The 26,372-nt window shown below is 39.4% G+C and overlaps 1 protein-coding gene across 6 annotated transcripts in view; it reads right to left on the reverse strand.

Annotated features, from left to right (window-relative positions):
* Nucleotides 1-26,372, reverse strand: part of TEX11 (testis expressed 11) — a 382,097-nt gene that overhangs the window by 339,744 nt on the left and 15,981 nt on the right. For all 6 annotated transcript variants that reach the window (XR_014835135.1, XR_014835136.1, XM_003484125.5 and 3 more), the window contains exons 3-5: nt 26,026-26,147; nt 12,396-12,477; nt 9,490-9,569 (exon numbers count right to left, since the gene is read on the reverse strand). Coding sequence is in view for 4 of the 6 variants with exons in the window: in XM_003484125.5 (XP_003484173.3) it covers nt 9,490-9,569; nt 12,396-12,477; nt 26,026-26,147 (284 nt within the window). In the remaining 2 variants the exon portion in view is untranslated. The remainder of the gene's footprint in view (nt 1-9,489; nt 9,570-12,395; nt 12,478-26,025; nt 26,148-26,372) is intronic.

A 26,372-nucleotide genomic window follows, 5' to 3' on the forward strand; every position in this document is an offset into this window, starting at 1 on the left:
AGAAGTTAGAAAATAATTTTTAAAAATTTATACATCTTCCAAACTGGCTGAGGATTATAATGGAGAAAATATTTAATCCTCTGTCCATTTTCAGTAGTTTAATTCATAGAAAACAAAAAAATAACAGTAAGCATTTATTAGAGTTTGATGGTCTGCCTTGGAATGCCGTAATTAAGGAAAAAATGGTCTTTCCTAAAAAGCAATAATAAAAAATTAATAGACTTGAAAACATATATCTAAGAAAACATTAAATGAAAACATTGGGATAATTTGGACAGGAAGAGAAACTTCTAAAAATTAATGCTGCATAACTTGAAGAAAGTTATGATAAACATTAGACTATTAAGTCAACATATCTAGTTTTTAATTACATATCTAATAAAAATTTTTATTAATCTAGAAAATGTCTATTATGTACCCTTTACATGCCAAGCATCCTAAAGAAGCTCACAGTATTATAACTAACAGACATCTAGATAAATACTTGATATGTGATATGCACAAATGCTGTGGAAGCAAACAAGGAGTGAATCAAAATGGAGGACTGAGCACACACTATAGCCACTCCTTCTATTATAAATCCTTATAAATGATGTGTATGTATAGTATATACTATGATACACTAAAATTTGATATACTATAATATTTATGAATTTTATAAATATTATATATAGCATATATACTATAAATCACTAAAAATGATATATAAATATATATTATGAAATATTTATATTTTATATGTATAATTCCTAGGGATTTGTATATATTTTCTAGAAACAAAAGAAAAAAAATACACATTTTTCATATTAATAATAGTCCTGAAAAAGTTCAGGGGCATTTTCTTTTTTTTTTTTTTTTTGTCTTTTCTAGGGCTGCACCCGTGACATATGGAGGTTCCAGGCTAGGGGTTTAATCCTAATCAGAGCTGTAGCCCCTGGCCTATGCCAAAGCCACAGCAACGCGGGATCCAGGCCGTGTCTGTGACCTACACCACAGCTGCCGGCAATGCCAGATCCTTAACCCACTGAGCAAGGCCAGGGATCAAACCCGCAACCTCATGGTTCCCAGTCAGATTCGTTAACCACTGAGCCACGACGGGAACTCCAAGGGGCATTTTCAATTGATCTGAAAAACAGAATGAGGCAAATGGAATGAGGCAAAAATCCACATCCTAAAATGCACAAAAATGCAAAATGTGGAAACATTCTAGATATGAACAGTAGGCATATCAGGCAACAGCCTTCATCCCCGAGAAGTAATTCTCCTCTCCTCCCCAGGAAGGAACAGTGAGTACAATAAATTAGGCTAGAGAAAAGTAGAATTCCAGTCATCTGACAACAAAGATCAGTGTAAAACCTCTCGTCCTGATTCTCCATCAGTTGCTGGATTCAGGTCATTGTAAACAGTGTGACATGGTATTCACAGAAGACTATCAAGGAATCTCATATATGAGCAAGAATCACCAAAAGTTTGAGGGAAACAAATAGTATGAAAGGATATCACACTCAACAAACAGAATACCTGAAGAACTAGAATTAAGACAACTAAAAGATGGAAACATAAAGAAAGATACTATTATTACCCACAGAATTAAACGGTACTGACCATCAATAAAATGCTCCTTCTAGTTTCCATTCTTTGAAATCAATAAAGCCAAAAATACAAATGTTAGAGGTAACAGACGATGGAGGTTTAAAGGTGAGGAAAGAGAGAGAGAATGATAAAGGTACTAATATGCTCACAGAGTTAAAAGTAAAGATGTACTGTACAAAACTGAGAGAGGAAGAAATAAAAATTTTAAAGTTTTAAAAGATAGCCATCATATAAATTAAAAACAGTATAAAGGAGTTCACTGGTGGTCTAGTGGTTAGGATTTGGCGCTTTCATTACTGCGGCCCAGGTTCAATCACTGGTCTGAATACTGAGATCCCATGTTGAGCTGCTTGAAGACATGACCAAAACAAACAACAAACACAGTATACTATAACTAACAAAAACTGAAAGGAGGTGATATATGAGATAAATCTTCACTTATCATAGTGGAAAGAAATAAATCATATATGAAGCTGATAAATCAAAATTTAATTCTTATAGACTGAACTGTGTCGCCCCTCCCCTAAAGAAATTCATATGTTGAAGCCCTAATTCCTAGTACCTCAAAATTTGACTGTATTCAGAGACAGGGCCTTTACTGAAATGATGAAGTTAAAATGAGACCAGTAGGGTGGGCCCTACTCCAATCTGATTGGTGTCCTTATAAGAGGAAATTTGGACACACAAAGGGTCACCAGGGATGTGCGTGCACAGAGGAAATGCCATATGAGGACACACTGAGAAGGAAGCTAACTGCAGGGCAAGATACAGTCCTCAAAAGAAAACAAACCTTCTAAGACCTTTACCTTGGATCTTGGTCTCGAACAGAAGGGTAAGAAAATAAATTTCTAGGAGTTCCCGTCATGGCTCAGCAGAAATGAATCTGACTGGGATCCATAGGATGCTGGTTCGATCCCTGGCTTCACTCAGTGGGTTAAGTATCTGGCATTGCCATGAGCTCTGGTATAGGTCACAGACGCAGCTAGGATCTGGCATTGCTATGGCTATGCCATAGGCTGGCAGCTATAGCTCTGATTCGACTCCTAGCCTGGGAACCTCTATATGCCATGGGTACAGCCCTAAAAAGACCAAAAAAAGTAAAGAAATTTCTATTGTTTAGACCACCTACTCTACAGTATTTTGTTATGGCAGCTCTAGCAAACTAATGGAGTGATACAAGCATACGATTAAGATACATGGAAGTAAACATGAGAAATAAAAACAAAAATGGTCACAATACCCTTAAAATAGGAAAAGACAAATGCACAAGGCAATTCATTGCAGCACCCAAATGTCCATCAAAGAGGGCTGATTGAATACAACAAGGTACAATCACCAACTGAATAATAACTAGCTATAAGAAAATGAGGACTAACTCTATATACTGCTATGGAGTAATCTCTAGGATATAATGTTAAATGGGTTTTTTTTAAAAAGGTAGAGAAAAGTATATACATGGAATGCTACCAATATCTAAGAATCTTGGGGGCATATATGAATATACACTTATTTCCTTATATTTTAAAAACAAAGGGGTTTATTTTTGCTTTTATTTCTGTTGCTTTGGGAGACTGACCAGAGAAAATATTTGTAAGGCTGATGTCAGAGAATGTTTTATAAAAGCAAAACTAAACCAATGGGACCTAATCAAACTGACAAGCTTTTGCACAGCAAAGGAAACCAAAAAGAAAACAAAAAGACAACTTACAGAATGGGAGAAAATAGTTTCAAACGATGCAACAGACAAGGGCTTAATCTCTAAAATACACAAGCAACGTATACAACTCAATAGCAAAAAAACCGACAACCCAATGGAAAAATGGGCAAAAGACCTGAATAGACATTTCTCCAAGGAAGATATACAGATGGCCAACAAGCACATGACAAAATGCTCAACATCCCTGATTATTAGAGAAATGCAAATCAAAACTACCACGAGATACCACCTCACACCAATCAGAACAGCCATCATTAATAAGTCCACAAATAACAAGTGCTGGAGGAGGCCTGGAGAAAAGGGAACCCTCCTGCACTGCTGGTGGGAATCTAAGCTGGTACAACCACTATGGAGAACAGAATGGAGGTACCTTAGAAAACCATACATAGAACTACCATATGACCCAGCAATCCCACTCTTGGGCACATATCCAGACAAAACTTTCCTTAAAAGAGACACATGTACCCACATGTTCACTGCAGCACTATTCACAAGAGCCAAGACATGGAAACAACCCAAATGTCCATCGACAGATGATTGGATTGGGAAGATGTGGTATATATGTACACAATGGACTACTACTCGGCCATAAAAAAGAATGACATTATGCCATTTGCAGCAACATGGATGGAACTAGAGACTCTCACACTGAGTGAAGTAAGTCAGGAAGAGAAAGACAGACACCATATGACATCACTTATCTCTGGTATCTAATATATGGCACAAAGGAACCTTTCCACAGAAAACAAAAGCATGGACTTGGAAAATAGATTTGTGGTTGCCAAGGGGGAGAGGGTGAGGGAGGGAGTGGAATGGATTGGGAATTTGGGGTTAATAGATGCCTTTGGAATGGATTAGCAATGAGATCCTGCTGTGTTGCACTGGGAACTATGTCTAGTCACTTATGATGGAGCATGATAAAGTGAGAAAAAAGAATGTATTCGTGTATGTGTAACTGGGTCACCATGCTGTACAGTGGAAAACCAGCTATAATGGAAAAAATAAAAATCATTGTATTAAAAAAAAAACAGAAAACAAAGGGGAGTTCCTGTTCAGGCTCAGTGGTTAACGAATCTGACTAGCATTCATGATCCCTGGCCTTCCTCAGTGGCTTAAGGATCCAGCATTGCCGTGAGCTGTGGTATAGGTCACAGACATGGCTCAGATCCTGTGTTCCTGTGACTGTGGCGTAGGCCAGCAGCTACAGCTCCAATTAGACCCCTAGCCTGGGAACCTCCATATGCCATAGGCTCGGCTCTAAAAGGACAAAAGACAAAACAAAAAACAAAAAACAAAGGGAGGAGTTCCCTTGCAGCACAGCAAGTTAAAGGTCTGGCATTGTCACTGCAGCAGCTTGGGTTGTTTCTGTGACAAAGGTTCAATCCCTGGCCCAGGAACTCCTATATGCCATGGGTGCAGCCAAACAAAACCCAAAAATAAAGAGGTAAAAAATAAAAACCAGGAGTTCCCATAGTGGCTCAGTAGTTAACGAATCTGACTAGGAATCATGAGGTTGCGGGCTCAATCTCTGGCCTCGCTCAGTGGGTTAAGGATCGGGTCTTGCTGCAAGCTGTGGTGTAGGTTGCAGATGCGGCTCGGATCCCGCATTCCTGTGGCTCTGGCGAAGGCCAATGGCTACAGCTCCGATTAGACCCCTAGCCTGGGAACCTCCAAATGCTGCAGGTGTGGCCCTAGAAAAGACAACAAAAATAAATAAATAAATAAAATTTAAAAAAATAAAAACCAAGAAGTCTTATTGTGGCCCAGTGTAACAAATCCAGGAGGATGCAGGTTTGATTCCTGGCCTCATTCAATGGGTTATGGATCCAGCATTGCCATGAACCATGGTGAAGGTCACAGATGCAGCTCAGATATGGCATTGCTGTGGCATAGGTTAGCAGCTACAGATCTGATTCAACCCCTAGCCCAGGAACTTCCATATGCCGTGGGTGTGGCCCTAAAAAAATCTTTTTAAATAAAAACCAAAATGTTGGGAGTTCCCTTCGTAGCTCAGTGGTTAACGAAACCAACTAGGAACCATGAGGTTGTGGGTTCGATCCCTGACCTTGCTCAGTGGATTAAGGATCCAGCGTTGCCGTGAGCTGTGGTGCAAGTTGCAGACGCGGCTCGGATCCCGCATTGCTGTGGCTGTGGCATAGGCCTGCGGCTGCAGCTCCAATTCAACTCCTAGCCTGGGAACTTCCATATGCCGCGGGAGCGGCCCAAGAAATGGCAAAAAGACAAAAATAAACTAAAATAAAAAATAAAAACCAAAATGAGAGATGTCCATTTAGGTCTTCACATTACATGGGTCAGAACGGCCATCATTAATAAGTCTACAAGTAACAAATGCTAGAGAGGGTATAGAGAAAAGAGAACCCTCCTACACTGTTGGTAAGAATGTAAACTGGAAAAAAAAAAAAAACAGAAAAAGAAAAAGAAAGGCATTCCTGTTGTGACTCAGCAGAAACGAATCTGACTAGGATCCATAAGGACACAGGTTCAATTCCTGGCCTCGCTCAGTGGGTTAAGGATCTGGTGTTGCCATGAGATGTGGTGTAGGTCACAGACACGGCTTGGATCTGGCGTTGCTGTGGCAGTGGTGTAGGCCAGCAGCTACAGCTCTGATTCGACCCCTTGCCTGAGAACCTCCATATGCCATGGTTATAGCCCTGAAAAAAAAGAGAGAGTGTAAATTGGTACAGCCACTATGGAAAACAGTATGGAGGTTCCTCAAAAAACTAAATATAGAACTACCGTATGATCCAACAATCCCACTGCTGGGTATATTTCCAGAGAAAACCTTAATTCGAAAACATAATGCACCACTATGTTCATAGCAGCACTATTCTCAATAACCAAGACATGGAAACAATCTAAATGTCCACTGACAGAAACAGATTCTCAGACATAGAGAACAAACTTGTGGTTTCCAAGGAGGAGTGGGGAGGGAATAGGAGGGACTAGGAGTTTGGGGTTAGTTGATGCAAACTATTATGTTTAGAATGGATGGACAATGGGGTCCTGCTGTGTAGCACAGGAAACTATATCCAATCTTCTGGGATAGATCATAATGGAAAATAATATTTTTAAAAAGTATATATATATATATATATATATATATATATATGACTGAGTTGCTTTGCTATACAGCAGAAACTGGCACAACACTGTAAATCAACTATATCTTAATAAAAATTTAAAAAAAACAAAAGGAGAAAAAGACAAATACTCTATGTTATCATTTACATGTGGACTCTAAAAGATAAAATAAACAAATGTATATAATAAAACAGAAACAAACTCACAGATATAGAGAACAAACTAGTGGTTACCAGTGGGGAAAGGGAAGGAAGAAGGGACAAGATAGGGATAGGGGATTAAGAGGTACAAACTACTATGTATAAAATAAACAAGCTACAAGGATATATTTACAGCACAGGGAAATACAGCCATTATTTTATAATAACTTTAAATGGAATATAGTCTATAAAAATATTGAATCACTATGTTATACACATGAAACCAATATAGTATCATAAATTAACTGTACTTTAATAAAATATATGCATACATATATACATACATACCAAAAGGATAAACAATAAAATAGTTATTTACAGGAGAAGGGAGGGAACAAGGTGAAGATAACAGAGACAGAAGCTAGATTTATCTGAATATACTTCCTTTAGTAGATTTGAGTTCAGAACCATGTCAATATTTTACATAATTATAAAACAAAATTCAATCAAAATGGGTAGAGAGGGAGCAATCACCAAAAATCAAAAGCAAACAGAAAGAAATAAACCTAACTATGTATCAAGTCAATAGCTTAATCACAGAGAAAGGAATTATTTCAAGTAATTTTAAAATAATATTAAAACAATGCTTTGACAGTACATCCTTAGTGGGCTATATCCTAAGAATAAAAGTACAAAGATTCCTAAATGTCTTTAGAAATCATTCTAAGTAATAATATTAATAGTGCTATATTCTGAAACTGTTATGAGTATACATTTTCTAGGATAGAAGTTATTCACTACTTTAATGTTAGGCACCAAGATTTTTAAAAAGTGCCAAAGAGATACAAATATAAAATCAAGAAGCTAAGTAAAACCCTGTAATCCTAAATATCAATTGGAAATATCAATATTAACTCATTATATACTTTTTCTTTTTAAAAAGTATATAGTTCATAGCTCTATCCACTAAAAGGTCTCAAAACAATGACCAATGCAGTAGCAATGAGCACTAACAACATCCAGACTATGGTTTCTGCATAACATTCTCCACTAAAAGGAAAAAGGGCTCCTTGGAGGAATGGATGATTCCAGATCTAGGGCAGGAAACTGTATGAGATTAGCCTAGATATGCTGGCATATCAGAAACCAAATAAAACCAGTAAAGACTACTGGAGTCGTGCCAAAAGAACTCATAATCACTTAAAGAGGCTCCTACCAGCCAAAAATAGGACAGTGTACTTCAATAAAAATAACTACTACCATGAATTGAAAGTCATTTAATATGTTAAAATCCATGAATTTACAATAATACTTTTTTTAGGGAGTTCCCGTCGTGGCGCAGTGGTTAATGAATACAACTAGGAACCATGAGGTTGCGGGTTCAGTCCCTGCCCTTGCTCAGTGGGTTAACGATCCGGCGTTGCCGTGAGCTGTGGTGCAGGTCGCAGACGCAGCTCGGATCCTGCGTTGCTGTGGCTCTGGCGTAGGCTGGCGGCTACAGCTCTGATTAGACCCCTAGCCTGGGAACCTCCCATATGCCGCAGGAGCGGCCCAAGAAATAGCAAAAAGACAAAAAAAAAAAAAAACTTTTTTTAAAAAAACCTACTCAGTCATCATTTAAAGATGTTACAGAACCAATTCATTATACTGAAAACTGTTTAAATAAAGGGAAAGAGTCAGGATTTTATTACACAAAGTATACTTATACTTCAGAGTAACCAAGTATTGATAAGATAAAGTTTCTCTCTATTCCAGCTAATAAACAAAGAAGGAATACAGAATTAGAATATGTAAGCACCTACAGAAATAATGGTTCTGGGGACAATAATCATCAAAGGGCACTAACGCAACAGAGACAAGCAGACACTAGTGTCTCCTGATGGAAGTACACCATACCTCCTACGAATTATTCTTGATAAAATTGAACCTGAGTCAGATCAAGCTGCTAAATCTAACTACAAGTTTAGAGGAAAAACAGAGGACTATATTAAATGATACCATGAGGGTACAGTTATCAGAATCCAGAATTTAGGAATCTATAGAACATATTAACAAAACACAGGGTGTGGACCTTGTTACCAACTGAAAAGAAAGAGAAGGGGGTAAGCTGGGGGTGTGGGGGTTGTAGGGAGGGAAGACAGTATATTTGATAATTTTAGAAAAGTATTAAATTTTATCAGGTATGATAATGGGTGTTGAGTTTGTTTGAATAAAAAATATATCCTATCTTTTAGAGATGTATACTGAAAATATTTATGAGCAAAACAATGTTTCTTTGGATTTGTTTCAAAATAATCCATGGGGCCAAGGGTTTGCTGTTGAAGGAACTATAGAAGAAACAAAGAGTGGTCATGAGCTGATGATTACTCTAGCTGAGTGATGGGTAAATAGGGGAATCATACTATCTTTTTGATTTTGTGTGTACATTTGAGCTTTTCAATAAAATACTGTTTAAAAACACTGGGAAAGGAGTTCCCTTGTGGCATGTCAGTTTAAGGATCTGGCATTGTCACTACTGTAGCTCAAGTCGCTATTGTGGCGTGGGTTCTGGCCCTGGAACTTCCACATGCTGTGGGTGCAGCCAAATAAATAAACAATAAAACACTGGGGAAAATATTTTCCATTAAAAAAAAATACTTGCCTCTAGGGAGCAAGACAGGGGGTAGGAAGGGGTAGAACAGAAAACTATTACTTTTTATTACTTTCATTATTTTTCATAATCCTGAATTATAAGTTTACTATTTAGTCCCCTGAATCTCTATAATAACAACTATAGTACCTCTGAGATCTTTAATTGTAATAGATATAATTATCATTAAAGTAATAGCACTAAGGGATATAAACCCCTTCCAGGTTTACAGTAACTTCAACCATCATCATAGGAGTAATAACTAACTCACTGCATCTGCACTTTCTCCTGATTTAATTAGGACTTACCAAAATTTGTCTTCGAATAGCTTCTTCTGAAGCTACTGATCCTTCACACATACACATCAACCTGCAAGCAACATGCCGTACTGCAAAATAGTAATCAGACATTCATAAATAAAAAACATTCATTCTCCTTTTATATAAACCTATAAAGAAGAAACAGGAATGAAGAAAAACCATTTTTGTTGTTAAAAATAAGTTTTTTTAAAAAAAATCAATTATATAAAGTAAATGACCTAAAAGTTATCAAATGAATCATTTGTTGAATGCTTCGAACAGATATCTAATTTTCAAATTTTATTTTCTGCAGGTCTTAAATTCAAAGACTCACTGAAGATACCTAGTTCTACGTGATGCTCTTGTATGTACCATGCTGGCAGCAAAATAATTCTAAGTAGAATTGAAACCTAAAGCTATTCAGGAGTTCTCTTGTGGCACAGTAGATTAAGGATCCAGTGTTGCCACTGCAGCAGCTCGGGTTGCTGCAGTGGCGTGGGTTCAGTCCCTGGCCTGGGAACCTCCACATGCCATGGGCACAGCCAAAGGAATTAAAAATAAAGCTATTCATGGAGTTCCCGTCATGGCGCAGTGGTTAACGAACCCGACTAAGAACCATGAGGTTGCGGGTTTGACCCCTGGCCTTGCTCAGTGGGTTAAGGATCCGGCGTTGCTGTGAGCTGTGGTGTAGGTTACAAACGCGGCTGGGATCCTGAGTTGCTGTGGCTCTGGTGTAGGCCGGTGGCTACAGCTCTGATTCGACCCCTAGCCTGGGAACCTCCATATGCCGTGGGTGCGGCCCTAGAAAAGACAAAAAGACAAAAATAAATTTAAAAAAATAAAGCTATTCATCCGACAAGATTTCCGAACATCAGAATAGTTTTAGATTATTCTCCTAAAATGTGAAACTTTTTAATTGTTTTCTGTAGAGGAGGTAAATGTTCTTAAAATATAACTTAGAAAATACAGATATCTTCATTATACAATTCATTTACCCTGAAAATAGGAAAGTTTGAATTACTATAACCTCTTTATCGTGTGGTTTCTGTCATCAAAAAACATATCCAGAGTTCCCGTCGTGGCTCAGTGGTTAACGAATCCAACTAGGAACCATGAGGTTGTGGGTTTGAACCCTGGCCTCACTCAGTGGGTTAAGGATCCGGCCTTGCTGTGAGCTGTGGTGTAGGTTGCAGACATGGCTCTGATCCCTCATTGCTGTGGCTCTGGCAAAGGCTGGCGGCTACAGCTCCGATTTGAGCCCTAGCCTGGGAACCTCCATATGCCGTGGGTGCGGCCCTAGAAAAGACAAAAAGACAAAAATAAATTAAAAATAAGGCTCTTAGGAAGAATGATAGCAACATTTATCTGAGATTTAGAAACAGAACTGTTCTCTAAACATTATAATAGAAGAGTGGGCTAATAAGTAAGTTATTGACTATATTAACCACTAATTACCGTGAAGTTGTATACAGTTTGGCCTACATTCATAAAGATAAATATTTAATAATAAATTCTATTTGTTGCATACAGAAAAAATTCATGTCTTTACAAAGTCAAGCACTGCAGAGATTCACCTTTTGGTTTGTTGCCTTTATAATGGGGCAATATACTTTCCACATTATTTGCACTATCCTTGTTGGAAATCAGTAACTGTCAGCACACTAGACCTTGCCTATTTATTTATTTATTTGTCTTTTTAGGGCCAGACCTGCAGCATATGGAAGTTCCCAGGCTAGGAGTCAAATCAGAGCTGCAGCTTCCAGCCTACACCACAGCCACAGCAACAACAGATCCAAGCCACATCTGCAACCTACACTGCAGCTCACAGCAATGCTGGATTCTTAACCCACTGAGCGGGGGCCAGGGATTGAACCCGCATCCTCATGGATATTAGTCAGGCTTGTTACTGCTGAGCCACAACAGGAAATCCAAGACCCTGCCCATTTAGCTAAAGCAATCAAACTCTGCCAGAGAGTGAATCATATTTAATATATCAAAGCTGAAGAGTATGGTTTTAGGTTTCTGTTTTGTTATTCTTGTTTGCTCTCAGAAAAAAAAATTCTATAATTTTTCTCAGTAACTCAATCCAATGTTCATCAACCCACCTCATAAAGAAACTATTCTTTACAAATTTTTAAATCTAAATTCCTCACATAGGAACATTTTGCATTATTTTATTTTATTCTTTATGGCCACATCCTTGGCATGTGGAAGTTTCCAGGCTAGGGACTGAATCCAAGCTGCAGCTGTGACCTACACCTCAGCTACAGCAACACCAGATCCTTTAACCCACTGTGCTGGGCTGGGGCTCGAACTCACACCCCTACAGTGACTCAAGCAGTTGGATTCTTAACCTACTGTGCCACATCAGGAACTTGATTATTTTGTTAATGGAGAGGGAAAAATCCTTTTTGATGGTTCTTCAGAATCCTGAAGATTCTGATCATCTTTTCTCCAGGGAAATAACCCATGTCCTTTAACATTTCTTCAAGTTCTCCTTTTCCCATCCTTTTATCATCTTTGCTGTCCACCAACAGACTATTTCTTCTAGTTATGCTTTTAAATTTATGGAAGTTCCTTTGTGGCACAGCAGGTTAAGGATACAGTGTTGCTGCAGCTATGGTTCAGGTCACAACTGCAAGCACAGGTTCAATCCCTGGCCTGGGAATTACCATGTGCCACGGATACAGTGAAAAAATAATAATAATAAATAAATTTTTATAAATAAGAAGCTAACCTCTGAAAAATCATACAACCAAGTCAGGCTGTTTGCTTGAACCATTGTTTACAGGTTGTTTTGTTTAGTGTTCTTTTAAAAAATCTCTACCTAAGAACTGGTCAAAATATTATTTAAACTGCAATAGCACAGTCTACTGTATAATAAGACTACTATGAGTCACAAAACATATACGTACATTTAACTTTCTGCTCTTCACTTATAAGCAAACCTACTCTGGTAACTGTCCAGTTCCACAGATTTACTGCCATTTCTTCAACCTGGATAACAGAAACATTTTCTTAGCCAGTTAAAATACTGTCCACCTCCAATGATATTTTCTTTCTTGCATGTTTCATGTTTATGTTACTATTGTGGGTCACTTACAGGCCCTCCATAATCTAGTCACATTTTACCTTTTTTCCCCCAAATTTACCCACTGTTAGGAGTAATTATCTCACTGTTCCATGAATAAACTTGTTCATCCCTATTTGTGTACCTTTATTCATACTGTTGGCTCTACCTGACATACCTCCTCCCACTGTTTTTATGTAACTCAAATCCAAATTTAGCTTCACCAAGAAAATCCATGAAGTTTTCAGCAACCACTATAGTGTTCACTGATCTCTCTCTTCTTAGAATTCCTATATTCACTAAGTTTCAGATAACTGAGCAATTAATTATGCTACATTGTATCATTTATCCTTTGTTTTAGTTGTTACTCTTATTTCCCAAATAGGCCCCTTGATACTAAAGATTATATCTTACTTAATTTATATAGCACTTACACTGTCTGCCAAAGAACTAAATAAAGAAGACATATTAAAATAACAAGATTTGTTGTTTTATTATGGTCGGCTCTAGGGACTAGAGGAGAAAGATTCTAATAGCTTCTTTGGGGGTTTATCTTTCTACCAGGTGGAATCTAGTCAACTGGATGGAAAAATAAATCAAGCTCATAGTGTCTCAAGTATAAAATATGTAATTTGCAATACACTAGTTTCTGGCAAGAGACTTCTGAAGGCAATAATTGGCTCTGGATGGTACTATTCCCTAAGACCAATATGGCATAGCTCTGGCCTAACTAAATCTCCCAGGGTGCTATGTTGACTATGATAGAAACTGTATACCATGATCTTATCATAAACATATTGGTAGTGAAGGTCCTATGTGGCTCAACATGTTAAAGATCCATCATTGTCACTGCAGTGGCCCCATGCTGCTGTGGCATGGGTTCAATTCCTGGCCTGGGAACTTCCACATGCCACAGGTGTGGCCAAAAGAAAAAGAAAAAAACATATTGGTAGTAATATGACAAAAAGGAATAATAACTGGTTAAATTTTTTTAAACCCAGTTTATGTACAAGAATGGTGCACAAGTGGATTTCCCATCATGGTGCAGCAGAAACGAATCCGACTAGTAACCGTGAGGTTTCAGGTTCAATCCCTGGCCTCGCTCAGTGGGTTAAGGATCTGATGTTGCAGTGAGCTGTGGTGTTGGTCACAGATATGGCTCAGATCCCAAGCTGCTGTGGCTATGGTGTAGGCCAGTGGCTACAGCTGTGGGTGCGGCCCTAAAAAGCAAAAAAAAAAAAAAAAAAAAAAAAAGCAAAAAAAAAAAGAAAGAAACAAGAATGGTGCACAAATGCATTTTACTTTTGTGTTTTTTCCAGTGCCACTTGTGTCCCTCTATTCTACATTTCTCTGATGAGCTTTCCTTTATACAGATTATTTATATAGCATGGCTGTCATTTTACTATCATGTAGCTAATTCTCATACTCATCTCCATCTCTCTTACAGAGTATCACCATGTTACGCTGTGATGACTTTCACGTGAAGTATTATCTGATTCATTTCATCAAAAGCACACGGAATTAGGAGTTCCTACTGCAGCTCAGCAGATTAAGAACCCTACTAGTAACCATGAGAATGCAGGTTCAATCTCCATCCTCACTCAGTGGGTTAAGGATCCAGCACTGTGTAGGTCACATATATAGCTTGGATCTGGCATTGCTGTGGCTGTGGCCAGTGGCTACAGCTCCAACTTGACCCCTAGCCTGGGAACTTCCATATGTCGCAGGTGCAGCCCAAAATAGACAATTTAAAAAGCATATGGAATTAATATCCAATTCTAAATTGCTCAGAGGAACAAATGATATTTAGGGGGAAAAATCGATATCCAGAGTAAAAGAGTTTAAAGAAGATTCCATTTATGATAGTTTGGAAAGCAATTTAACAATATTTAAAAACAGGAGTTCCCATTGTGCCTCAGTGGGATAAGAACCCAACATAGTGTCCGTGAGGATGAAAGTTCGATCCCTGGCCCCACTCAGTGTGTAAGGATCTGGTGTTGCTGCAAACTGTGGCACGGGTTGCAGATGTGGCTCAGATCCAACATCACTGTGGCTGTGGCCTAGGCCTGAAGCTGCAGCTCCCATTCAACCCCTAGCCCAGGAACTTTCATATGCAACAGGTATAGCCATAAAAAGAGAAAAGAAAAAGAAAAAAAAAGACAATATGTAAAAATAGCCAAAAAAAGGTTCATATCTTTTGACACAGCAACTACTTTACTGAGACTCTATCTCTTGGAAATAACACAAAATGTTGAGGTGATAATCTTTGCACTTTAATAGAGTTCCTCATATCAACATTTACAACAGTGAAAAATTAAGAATAATGTAAGTATCCAATAATGAAGAAATAAAGGAGTTCCCTAGTGGCCTAGCAGTTAAGAATCTGGCATTGTCACTCTGTGGCATGGGTGACTGCTATGGCATGGTTGGATACCTGGCCCAGGAACTACAGCATGCCTTGGGCACACCCAAAAAAAATTACATAGATGAACTATGATAGATACACTAGATGGAATATTATTTGGCCATTTAAAATAGTGGTAATAGGAGAAGGATCAAGATGGTGGAGGAGTAAGACATGACACTGACCTTCTCCCACAAACACATAAAAAAAAAACATGTAGAATGATTCACACAGAACATCTACTGAACGCTGGCAGAGGACTTTAAACCTCCAGAAAGGGCAAGAAACCCTCCCTGCAACTGGGTAGAACAAAAGGAAAAAAGAGAGAGAGAAAGAGAAAAGGAATCAGGACAGGACTAGCACTTCTAAGAGGGACCTGTGAAAGAGGAAAGGAACACACACCCTGGGAAGCCACCTAACTCACGGGGAGATCAGCTGAGACAGAAGGACCTCAAAGTCTCAGAGAAAAGTGCAGCAGCTGGACTGAGGAGGGCAAAGCAGAGTGCAAGCCGCACAGACCATCTGCACCACCACCCTCAGACAGCACAGCCTGAGACACTCGGGTGGGGGCTGAGTGATGAGACTCGGGCTCCAGAGGGCAGTTCCAGGGAGAGAACTAGGGTTGGCTGTGTGAAGACAGCATGAGGGGCTAGGGACTGGTGCACCATGGGCTACGAAGTGGAACAACATGGACTGGGGAACAGAACACCACAGCTGAGGGAAACTGGGAGGAGGTCTAGGCTCGCAGGAGAAGCAAGGAGCCATTGTGGGGAAGGGCAAAAGGAGGAGGGGCAGATTGCCATAGGAATATCTTTCCCTGCATACAAGCAGACTCTCAGAGGGCAGGGCGCCTCTGGCACAAGCTACGGGTGGTGAGGTGCCACTGTGTGGGCTATGGGTGACAGGGCATCTCTTCTATGGGCTTCAGGTAGCCAGGCACCTCTTGTGTGGGCTAAGGGCAGCTGGGAGCTAAACTCGATGCAGCACCTCTTGCGTGATCTACAGGCAGCAGGGGAAAAACACAGTGGTATTCTCAGACACCAGAGGTGGGCGTGGGCCGCCACCACTAGGGGTCTGTAAACAGGCACCACCTGCAGCCCCAGGAGCTTCGGAGGTCCACAAAAAGGGCACTTCAACCAAGCACCATCTGCTGGTGTTCTCACTCCCCCAGGAACACACACGCCCTGCTGCTGCCACTGCCAAATGCACCAGGAACCACCTAAACCTGCCTGATCACTGTCACACACGAGGGCCCTGCAACTGGGAGCAGCCTGTGCTACCTTCCCATGGGCCCAGCAACCAGGCACTAGCTACTAGCCCTGACCATTGCCTCCATCTCCCTGGAAGCACACACAGCACCCTAGAAATAAAAAGTAAGCTCTCACTACATACCCAGGGGCATGCTGGCATATAAATAGCCCTCCAAGACTACAGTAGTTGTTTTCCCCAAACTCACAGAATAAGAAAAATATAAGCAAAATGAAGAAGCTCAGGAAACATTCCCAGTTAAAAGAACAGGAGAATTCACCTGAAAGAGAAAACAATGAAACAGACCTCTGCAGTCCAACAGACACTAAATTCAAAAAGGAGATACTGAAAATACTGAAGGACTTAAGAACAAATATGAAGGAATTAAGAGCAGATACAAACAGTAATGCAGATCACTTTAGAAAGGAACTAGAAAATGTAAAGAGGAGCCAAGAAAAATTAGAAAATTGAATTGTAGAGACGAAAGTTGAGTTAAAGACACTGAAGAACAAAATGGATAATGCAGAGGAAAGAATTACTGCCTTGGAAGACAAAATATGGAAACCACACAATCAGGACAGCAGACAGAAAACCAAGTAAAATAACAGGAAAGCAAGGCAAGAGATCTATGGAATAATATAAAGAAGGCCAATTTACGCATAATAGCAATGACAGAAGGAGCAGAAAAAGAAAAGGGGACTGAAAATATACTTGAAGAAATTATGGAAGATGGCAGAATAGAAGGACTGGAGCTCAACTTCTCTCCTAAAAACAACAAAATTCACAACTAAAGACTGAGCAATCTGCAACCAAATGGACTGGAAACCTTAAAAAAAGACACCCTACTCCAGAAGACAAAGAGGAGGCCACATCAAGAGGTAGGAGGGGCAATTTCACAATATAAACAACCCCATACCTCCTGGGTGGGAAGCCCCACAGACTGGAAACTAACTGGTTCACAGAGACTCACCTACAGGAGTGAGAGTTCTGAGCCCCACATCAAACTCCCACATGTGGGGATCTGGCACTGGGAGAAAGAGCCCCTGGAGCATCTGGCATTGAAGGCCAGTGGGGCTTGTGCACAGGAGCTCCACAGTATGGGGGAAATGGAGACTCCATTCTTAAAAGGTGCACACAGACTTTCACATGCACTGGGTCCCAGGGCAGAGCAAAGTCTCCATGGGAATCTGGGTCAAACCTGACTGCAGGTCTTGGAGGACATCCTGGGAAAACAGGGGTGAATGTTGGCTTGTTGTGAGGGAAGGACATTGGAAGCAAAGCTCTCAGGAATATTCAGCAACTGACTTTCCCTGGAGGTGGCCACTTTGGGAAAATCTGACCCCACCCGTCACTCAGTGCTGAGAAGCCCCAGGGCAAACAACTATCCAGGTGGGATCACAGCCCCGCCCCTCAGGAAACAGGCCACCTAAAGACCCCTCAGGCACACAGCTGCCTCTAATCCCATCCAGAGACAAAGCCCCACCCACCAGAGGGGTTAGAATCAGCTCCACCTACCAGGGGGCAGGCACCAGCCCCTCCCATCAGGAAGCCTACAGCAAGCCCCCATACTGACTTCAGCCACAAGGGGGGCAGCCACCAGAAGTAAGAGAGGCTACAAATCTATTATCTGTAAAAAGGTCACCACACCAAAAACCTATCAAAATGAAAAGACAGAGAACTATAACTCAGATGAGGGAGAAAGGAAAAACCCCAGAAAACCAGCTAAGTGATCAGGAGATTCTCAGCCTCCAGGAAAAAGACTTTAGACTGTTGATGCTGAAGATGATGCAAGACATTGGAAATAAACTGGAGGCAAAGATGGATAACTTACAGGAAACACTGACCAAAGAGATACAAGATATAAAACTTAAACAAGAAGAGATGCAAAATACAATAACGGAAATAAAAAATTCACTAGAAGCAGCTAAGAGCAGAATACAGGAGGCAGAAGAACGAATAAGCGAGGTGGAGGACAGATTAGTGGAAATTACAGACGCTGAACAGAAGAGAAAAGAGATTGAAAACAAATGAAGAGAGTCTCAGAGAACTCTGGGACAACGTGAAACACACCAACATCCGTATTATAGGGGTGCCAGAAAGAGAAGAGAGAGAGAAGGGGACAGAAAAAATATTAGAAGAGATAATAGCTGAAAACGTCCCTAACATGGGGAAGGAACCACTCTCTCAAATCCAGGAAGCACAACGAGTACCATATAAAATAAACCCAAGGAGGAACACCCCGAGACACATATTAATCAAACTCACCAAAATTAAAGACAAAGAAAAAATCTTGAAAGCAGCTAGGGAAAAGAAACAAGTAACATACAAGGGAACCCCAATAAGGTTATCGGAAGATTTTTCAGCAGAAACTCTGCAGGCCAGAAGGGAGTGGCATAGCATACTTAACGTGATGAAAGGAAAAAAGCTCCAACCAAGATTACTCTACCCAGCAAGACTCTCATTCAGATTTGAAGGAGAAATCAAAACCTTCACAGATAAGCAAAAGCTGAGAGAATTCAGCAACACTAAACCAGCCTTACAACAAGTACTAAAGGAACTTCTCTAGGCAGAAAAGAAAACACAGCAGCAGGAAACAAAAATTCCACAAATGACAAGGCTCACCAGTAAAGGTATATATACAGTAAAGATACGAAATCAGCCATGCACAATTACACCACCAAAATCAGAAATCATGAGAAGAGGTGGGTACAAATGCAGGACACTGGAGATGAACTTGCAATTAAGACAACAACAACCTAAAACAATCTCATATATATATAGACTCTTATATCAAAACTTCAGAATAACAACAAACCAAAACTCTACAATTGAAACACAAAGAAAGAAAAATCAACTCAAATACAACACTAAAGATAGTCATCAAACCACAAGAGGAGAGAACAAGAAAAGAGGGGAAGAAAAAAGAGCAACAAAAACAAATCCAAAGCAATTAATAAAATGGCAATAAGAACATGCATATCAATAATTACCTTAAATGTTAATGGACTAAACGCCCCAACCAAAAGACATAGACCGGCTAAATGGATACAAAAACAAGACCCATACATACGCTGTCTTCAAGAAATCCACTTCACTTCTAGGGACACATACAAATTGAAAGCGAGAGGATGGAAGAAAATATTTCATGCAAACGGGAATCAAAAGAAAGCTGGAGTAGCAATACTCATATCAGACAAAATAGACTTTAAAATGAAGAATATTTTAAGGGAAAAAGAAGGACATTACATAATGATCAAAGGATCAATCCAAGAAGAAGAGATAACAATTTTAAATATCTACACACCCAACATAGGTTCACCACAATATATAACGTAACTGCTAACAACCTTAAAAGGACAAATTGACAGTAACACAATCATAGTGAGGGACTTTAACACCCCACTTACAGCAATGGACAGATCATCCTGACAGAAAATCAATAAGGAAACACAGGCCCTGAATGAAGCATTAGACCAGATGGATTAATAGATATTTATAGGACAGTCCATCCAAAAGCAACAGAGTACACATTCTTCTCAAGTGCACATGGAACATTCTCTAAGATTGATCACATCCTGGGCTACAAATCCAACCTCGGTAACTTTAAGAAAGTTAAAATCATATCAAGCATGTTTTCCAACCACAACGCTATACAACTGGAAATCAACAAGAAAAAAACTGCAAAAAACACAAACACGTTAAGATGAAATAACATGCTACTAAAAAAACCAATGGATCACTGAAGAAATCAAAGAGGAAATTAAAAAATACCTATAAGCAAATGACAACGAAGATACAACACTCCAAAACCTACGGGATGCAGCAAAAGCCGTTCTAAGAGGAAAGTTTATAGCAATACAAGCCCACCTCAGGAAACAAGAAAAAGCTCAAAGAAACACGCTAACTTCACATCTAAAGCAGCTCAACAGAGAAGAACAGACAAGACCTAAAGTTAGTAGAAGGAAAGAAATCATAAAGACCAGAGCAGAAATCAATGAAATAGAAACAAAGAAAACCACAGAAAAGATCACTGAAACAAAAAGCTGGTTCTTTGAAAAGATCAACAAAATTGATAAACCCCTAGCCAGACTTATCAAGCAAAAAAGAGAGAGGACTCAAATCAATAAAATTAGAAATGAACAAGGAGAAGTAACAACGGACATCACAGAAATACAAAGGATCCTAAGAGACTACTATATGCAACTATCTGCCAATAAAACGGAAAACCTAGAAGAAATGGACAAATTCTTAGAAAAGTACAATCTTCCAAGACTAAACCAAGATGAAATAGAAAAGATGAACGGACCCATCACAAGAACTGAAAATGAAACTGTGATTAAAAAACGCCCAACAAACAACAGTCCAGGACCAGAGGGCTTCACAGCCAAATTCCATCAAACATTTAGAGAAGAGCTAACACCTCTCCTTCTGAAACTATTTCAAAAAAATTGCAGAGGAAGGGATACTCCCAAACTCATTCCATGAGGCCACCATCACCCTCACACCAAAACCAGACAAAGATTCCACAAAAAAAAGAAAACTACAGGCCAGTCTCACTGATGAACATCAATGCAAAAATCCTCAACAGAATACTAGCAAACCGCATCCAACAATACATTAAAAGGATTGTACATCATGATCGAGTGGGATTTATCCCAGGGAGGCAAGGGTTCTTCAATATCCACAAATCCATCAGTGTGATACACCACATTAACAAACTGAAGAATAAAATCCATATGATCCTCTCAATAGATGCAGAAAAAGCCTTTGACAAAATCCAACACCCATTTCTGATCAAAACCCTTCAGAAAGTGGGCATAGAGGGAACCTACCTCAACATCATAAAGGCCATATGCGACAAACCCACAGCAAACATCATTCTCAATGGTGAAAAGCTGAAAGGATTCCCGCTGAGATCAGGAACAAGACAAGGATGTCTGCTCTCACCACTACTCTTCAACATAGTTTTGGAAGTCCTAGCCAAGGCAGTCAGTGAAGTAAAAGAGATAAAAGGAATCCAAATTGGAAAGGAAGAAGGAAAACTATCACTATTTGCAGATGACATGATACTATACCTAGAGAATCCTAAAGACTCTACCAGAAAACTGTTAGAGCTTATCCACGAATTTGGCAAAGCTGCAGGTTACAAAATTAATACAAAGAAATCGACAGCATTTCTATACACCAACAATGAAAGATCAGAAAGAGAAATTAGGGAAGCAATCCCATTTACCATCGCATCCAAAAGAATAAAATACCTAGGAGTCAGAGTTCCCGTCGTGGCGCAGTGGTTAACGAATCCGACTAGGAACCATGAGGTTGTGGGTTCGGTCCCTGGCCTTGCTCAGTGGGTTAACGATCCGGCGTTGCCGTGAGCTGTGGTGTAGGTTGCAGACGCGGCTCAGATCCTGAATTGCTGTGGCTCTGGCGTAGGCTGGCAGCTACAGCTCCGATTCGACCCCTAGCCTGGGAACCTCCATATGCCGCCGGAGCGGCCCAAAGAAATAGCAAAAAGACAAAAAATAAATAAATAAATAAAAATAAAATACCTAGGAGTAAACCTACCTAAAGAGAAAAAAGACCTGTACTCTGAAAACTATAAGATGCTGATGAAAGAAATCATGGAGTTCCTGTCATGATGCAGTGGTTAACAAATCTGACTAGGAAACATGATTTGCTGGTTCAATCCCTGGCCTTGCTCAGTGAGTTAAGGATCCAGCATAGCCGTGATCCAGCATAGGTCGCAGACATGTCTCAGATCCCGTGTTGCTACGGCTCTGGCATAGGCCAGTGGCTACAACTCCAATTAGACCCCTAGCCTGGGAACCTCCATATGCCATAGGAAGCGGCCCTAGAAAAGGCAAAAAGACAAAGAAAAAAAAGAAAGAAAGAAAGAAATCAAAGATGATACAAATTGATGGAAAGACATACCATGCTTGTGGATTGGAAGAATCAATAGTATCAAAATGACTATACTACCTAAGGCAATCTACAGATTCAATGCAATCCCTATCAAATTACCAATGGTATTTTCCACAGAACCAGAACAAAATCTTATAAAGTTTGTTTGGAAGCACAACAGGCCCAGAATAGCCAAAGACATCCTGCTGAAAAAGAAAAATGGAGCTGGAGGTATCAGGCTCCCTGACTTCAGACCATACTACACAGCTACACTCATCAAAACCTTATGGTACTGGCACAAAAAGAGAAATATAAATCAGCAGAACAAGACAGAAAGCCCAGAATTAAACCCACACACCTACAGTCAACTAATCTATGACAAAGGAGGCAAGAAAATACAACGGAGAAAAGACAGTCCCTTCAACAAGTGGTGCTGGGAAAACTGGACAGCCATATGGAAAAGAAGGAAATTAGAATACTCCCTAACACCATACACAAAAATAAACTCCAAATGAATTAAAGACTTAGATGTAAGACCAGACACTATAAAACTCTTAAGAGGAAAGCATAACCCACTCTCTGACATAAACCACAGCAATATCTTCTCAGATCCACCTCCTAGAATAATGACAATAAACACAAAAATAAACAAATGGGACTTAATTAAACTTAAAAGTTTCTGCAGAGCAAAGGAAACCCTAAACAAAACAAAAAGACAACCCACAGAATGGGAGAAAATCTTTGCAAGTGAATCCACTGACAAGGGATTAATCTCCAAAATTTATAAACACCTTCCACAGCTCCATACCAAAAAAAAACAAACAACCCCATCAAAAAATGGGCAGAAGATCTAAACAGACAGTTCTCCAAAGACATACAGATGGCCGAAAAACACATGAAAAGATGTTCAACATCACTCATTATTAGAGAGATGCAAATCAAAACCACGATGAGGTGCCACCTCATACCAGCCAGAATGGCCATCCTCAAAAAGTCTACAAACAATAAGTGCTGGAGAGGGGGTGGAGAAAAAGGAACCCTAGTACACTGTTGGTGGGATTGTAAATTGGTGCAACCACTGTGGAAAACAGTATGGAGATGCCTCAGAAAACTAAACATAGAACTACCATTTGATCCAGCAATCCCAATCCTGGGCATCTATCCAGAGAAAACCACGACTCGCAAAGACACATGTACCCCAATGTTCATTGCAGCACTATTTACAATAGCCAAGACATGGAAATAACCTAAATGTCCATCGACAGAGGAGTAGATCCAGAAGATGTGGTACATATACACAATGGAATATTACTCAACCATTAAAAGGAAAGAAATGTCATGTGTAGCAACATTGATGGTCCTAGAAATTATCATGCTAAGTGAAGTCAGTTAAACAGTGAGACACCAACATCAGATGCTATCATTTACATGTGGAATCTAAAAAAGGACAGACTGAACTTCTTTGCAGAACAGATGCTGACTCACAGACTTTGAAAAACTCCTGGTTTCCAAAGGAGACAGGTTGGGGGGTGGGGGCATGCACTGGGGGATTGGGATGGAAATGCTACAAAACTGGGTTGTGATGAACGTTGTACAACTATAAATGTAACAAAATTCATTGAGTAATTTAACAAAAAAAAACAAAGAATTGAAGCAGCCACTTGAAGATACTTTTATACCCATGTTCATAGGTGTATTATTCATAAAAGCCAAAAGGTGGAAGCAATTCAAATGTATATGGACTGATGAATAAACAAAATGGGGGATGTACATACAATGGAATTTTATGAAGCCTTACAAAGACAGAAATTCTGACACATGCTACAACATGGATAAATCTAGGACATTATACTCAGTGAAATATGCCAGTCAGAAAACAACAAATACTGTATGATTCCATTTATACAAATCAAGAGTAGTCAAATTTCAAAATAAATAAATAAATAAATAAATAAGGGAGTTCCCATGGTGCCTCAGTGGTTAATGAACCCAACTAGTAACCATGAGGTTGCAGGTCCGATCCCTGGCCTTGTTCAGTGCCTTAAGGACCCAGTGTTGCCGTGAGCTGTGGTGTAGGCCACAGATGCAGCTCAGATGCAGGTGTAGGCTGGCAGCTGTAGCTCCAATTTGACCCCTAGCCTGGGAACCTCCATATGCTGCGGGTGCGGCCCTCAAAAGACAAAAGACCAAAAAAAAAAAAGGGGGGGGGAGTCAAATTTATACACAGAAAGAATGGTGGTTTCCAGGGTCTGCAGACTCTCTTCTGGGAAAATGGGGAGTTTCTGTTTAATAGGTATAGAATTTCAGTTTTGCAAGATGAAAAGAATTCTGGAGATTGGTTGCACAATGATATGAATGCAATGAACTCTAATTAATTTTACATTTAAAATAGTTAAGATGGTAAATTTTATGTTATGTATATTTTACCACAATTAAAACAAACACAGTGAGATACTACTTCACATTCACTAGGATGGATATAATCAAAAAGATAGTAAGTGTTGGTGATGCTGTGGAAAAACTGGATCCTTCATACACTGCTGGTAGGAATGTAAAATGGTATAGTCACTTTGGAAAACAATCTGGTAGTTCCTCAAAAGTTAAACAGAGCTACTACATGACCCAGCAATTTCACTCCTAGGTATATACCTAAGAGAAATAAAAAGCTAAAAACCCGTAGGTGAATGTCCACAGCAGAATTATTCATAATAGCCAAAAGGTGTAAACAACCCAAATGTTCATCAACAGATGAGTGGATATACAAAATGTGGTATATCCAAAGAATGGTCAGTCCCCAGAGACCACATGTTGTAAGATTCCATTTATATAAAATGTCCAGAATAGGCCAATCCATAGAGACAGAAAGTAGATTAGAGGTTGTCTAGAGCTGGGAGAGAGAGGAGGAAATGAAAGTACCTGTGAATGGGTGCAAGGTTTCTTTCTGGGGTGATGAAAATGATCTCAAGTTAACTGTGGTGATGGGGGCACAACTCTGTGAAATACTAAAAATCATTGAATTGTACACTTGAAATGGGTAAATTAGATGGCACATGAAATATATATATATATATGATTTACAATAACCTTTCTTCTCACTTTTCTGTATGTCTGATGTGCTGTCACCAAAATGAAAGGACCTGCCAAAGGTAAACATTCCCCAAAGTATCTCAGAATCTCAACACAATTTCAAAGTTAAATGACAGACCTCCAATTAAACATTAGAAAAAAACACCCCCCCAAAACAGCATATTCAACTGAGTTCCCTATGACAAGGTAGTTTCTTCCTTTGCTGCAAAGGTAAACAGAAAAAGAACTATTATTTAGTGACTAACTACTATGTACCCAGGACATTAAATATGCTATTTTGTTTACTATTCACAACACTGGGAGATAGGTTTTGTTATTCTCCTTTAACAGATGAGAAAACGGTAGAGAAAAGCCTAGAGAGGTTAAAAAGTAAGTATTAAATTTGAGACATATTTTTCCATTGGTTTCTTTTTTTTTTTTTTTTTTTTTTTTTGTCTTTTGCCTTTTGAGGGCTGTACTCATGGCATGTGGATGTTCCCAGGCTAGGGGTCTAATTGGAGCAATAGCTGCCAGCCTACACCACAGCCACAGCAACACCAGACCCAAGCCACGTCTGCAATCTACACTACAGCTCACAGCAATACTGGATCCTTAACCCACTGAGCAAGGCCAGCGATCGAACCCACAACCCCATGGTTCCTGGTCGGATTCGTTTCTGCTGTGCCACGATGGGAACTCCTCCATTGGTTTCTAAACACCATTTTCCCTAATGTGCTATCAGGCTTGATTTCTATGTATTTAGATTTCATGTTAATCATAAAGCTATTTTTACTTATACATTTACTAAAACAATGAATCATCAAAATTTATCATAAAAAATATGTTTTATACCAACCTGAGCATCCTGCATTTCAGCAATAGACTCCCTGTTGATATTTGCTATGTCCGAGAAGAGTCTATCAATTGCTTCAGGTATGCTAGGTGAACTGTAGTTTACAATTAGGTTTTCAATAATTTCTGAAATAACAATAAATGATAAAAGTGCTATGAAGTATCACCATTAGCTGAAAGTAACAAATCATTTTGAAATATGTTTCTAGATCTTTCATCAAATGAATACAGCATGAAGAAACATGAATGATCCTTAAGAGTAAAGCCAAACTGGAGATAAGGTTTATTTTAACTAAAGGTAGAGTACAATTTTTTAATTTTTTAATTTTTTAAATTTCTTGTGTGTGGCTC

Source organism: Sus scrofa, chromosome X (assembly GCF_054392235.1).
Source record: "Sus scrofa isolate SSC_HxYL_T2T_F1_AM1 chromosome X, Sscrofa_HxYL_maternal_Yorkshire_Landrace_v2.0, whole genome shotgun sequence".
Taxonomy (NCBI): domain Eukaryota; kingdom Metazoa; phylum Chordata; class Mammalia; order Artiodactyla; family Suidae; genus Sus; species Sus scrofa.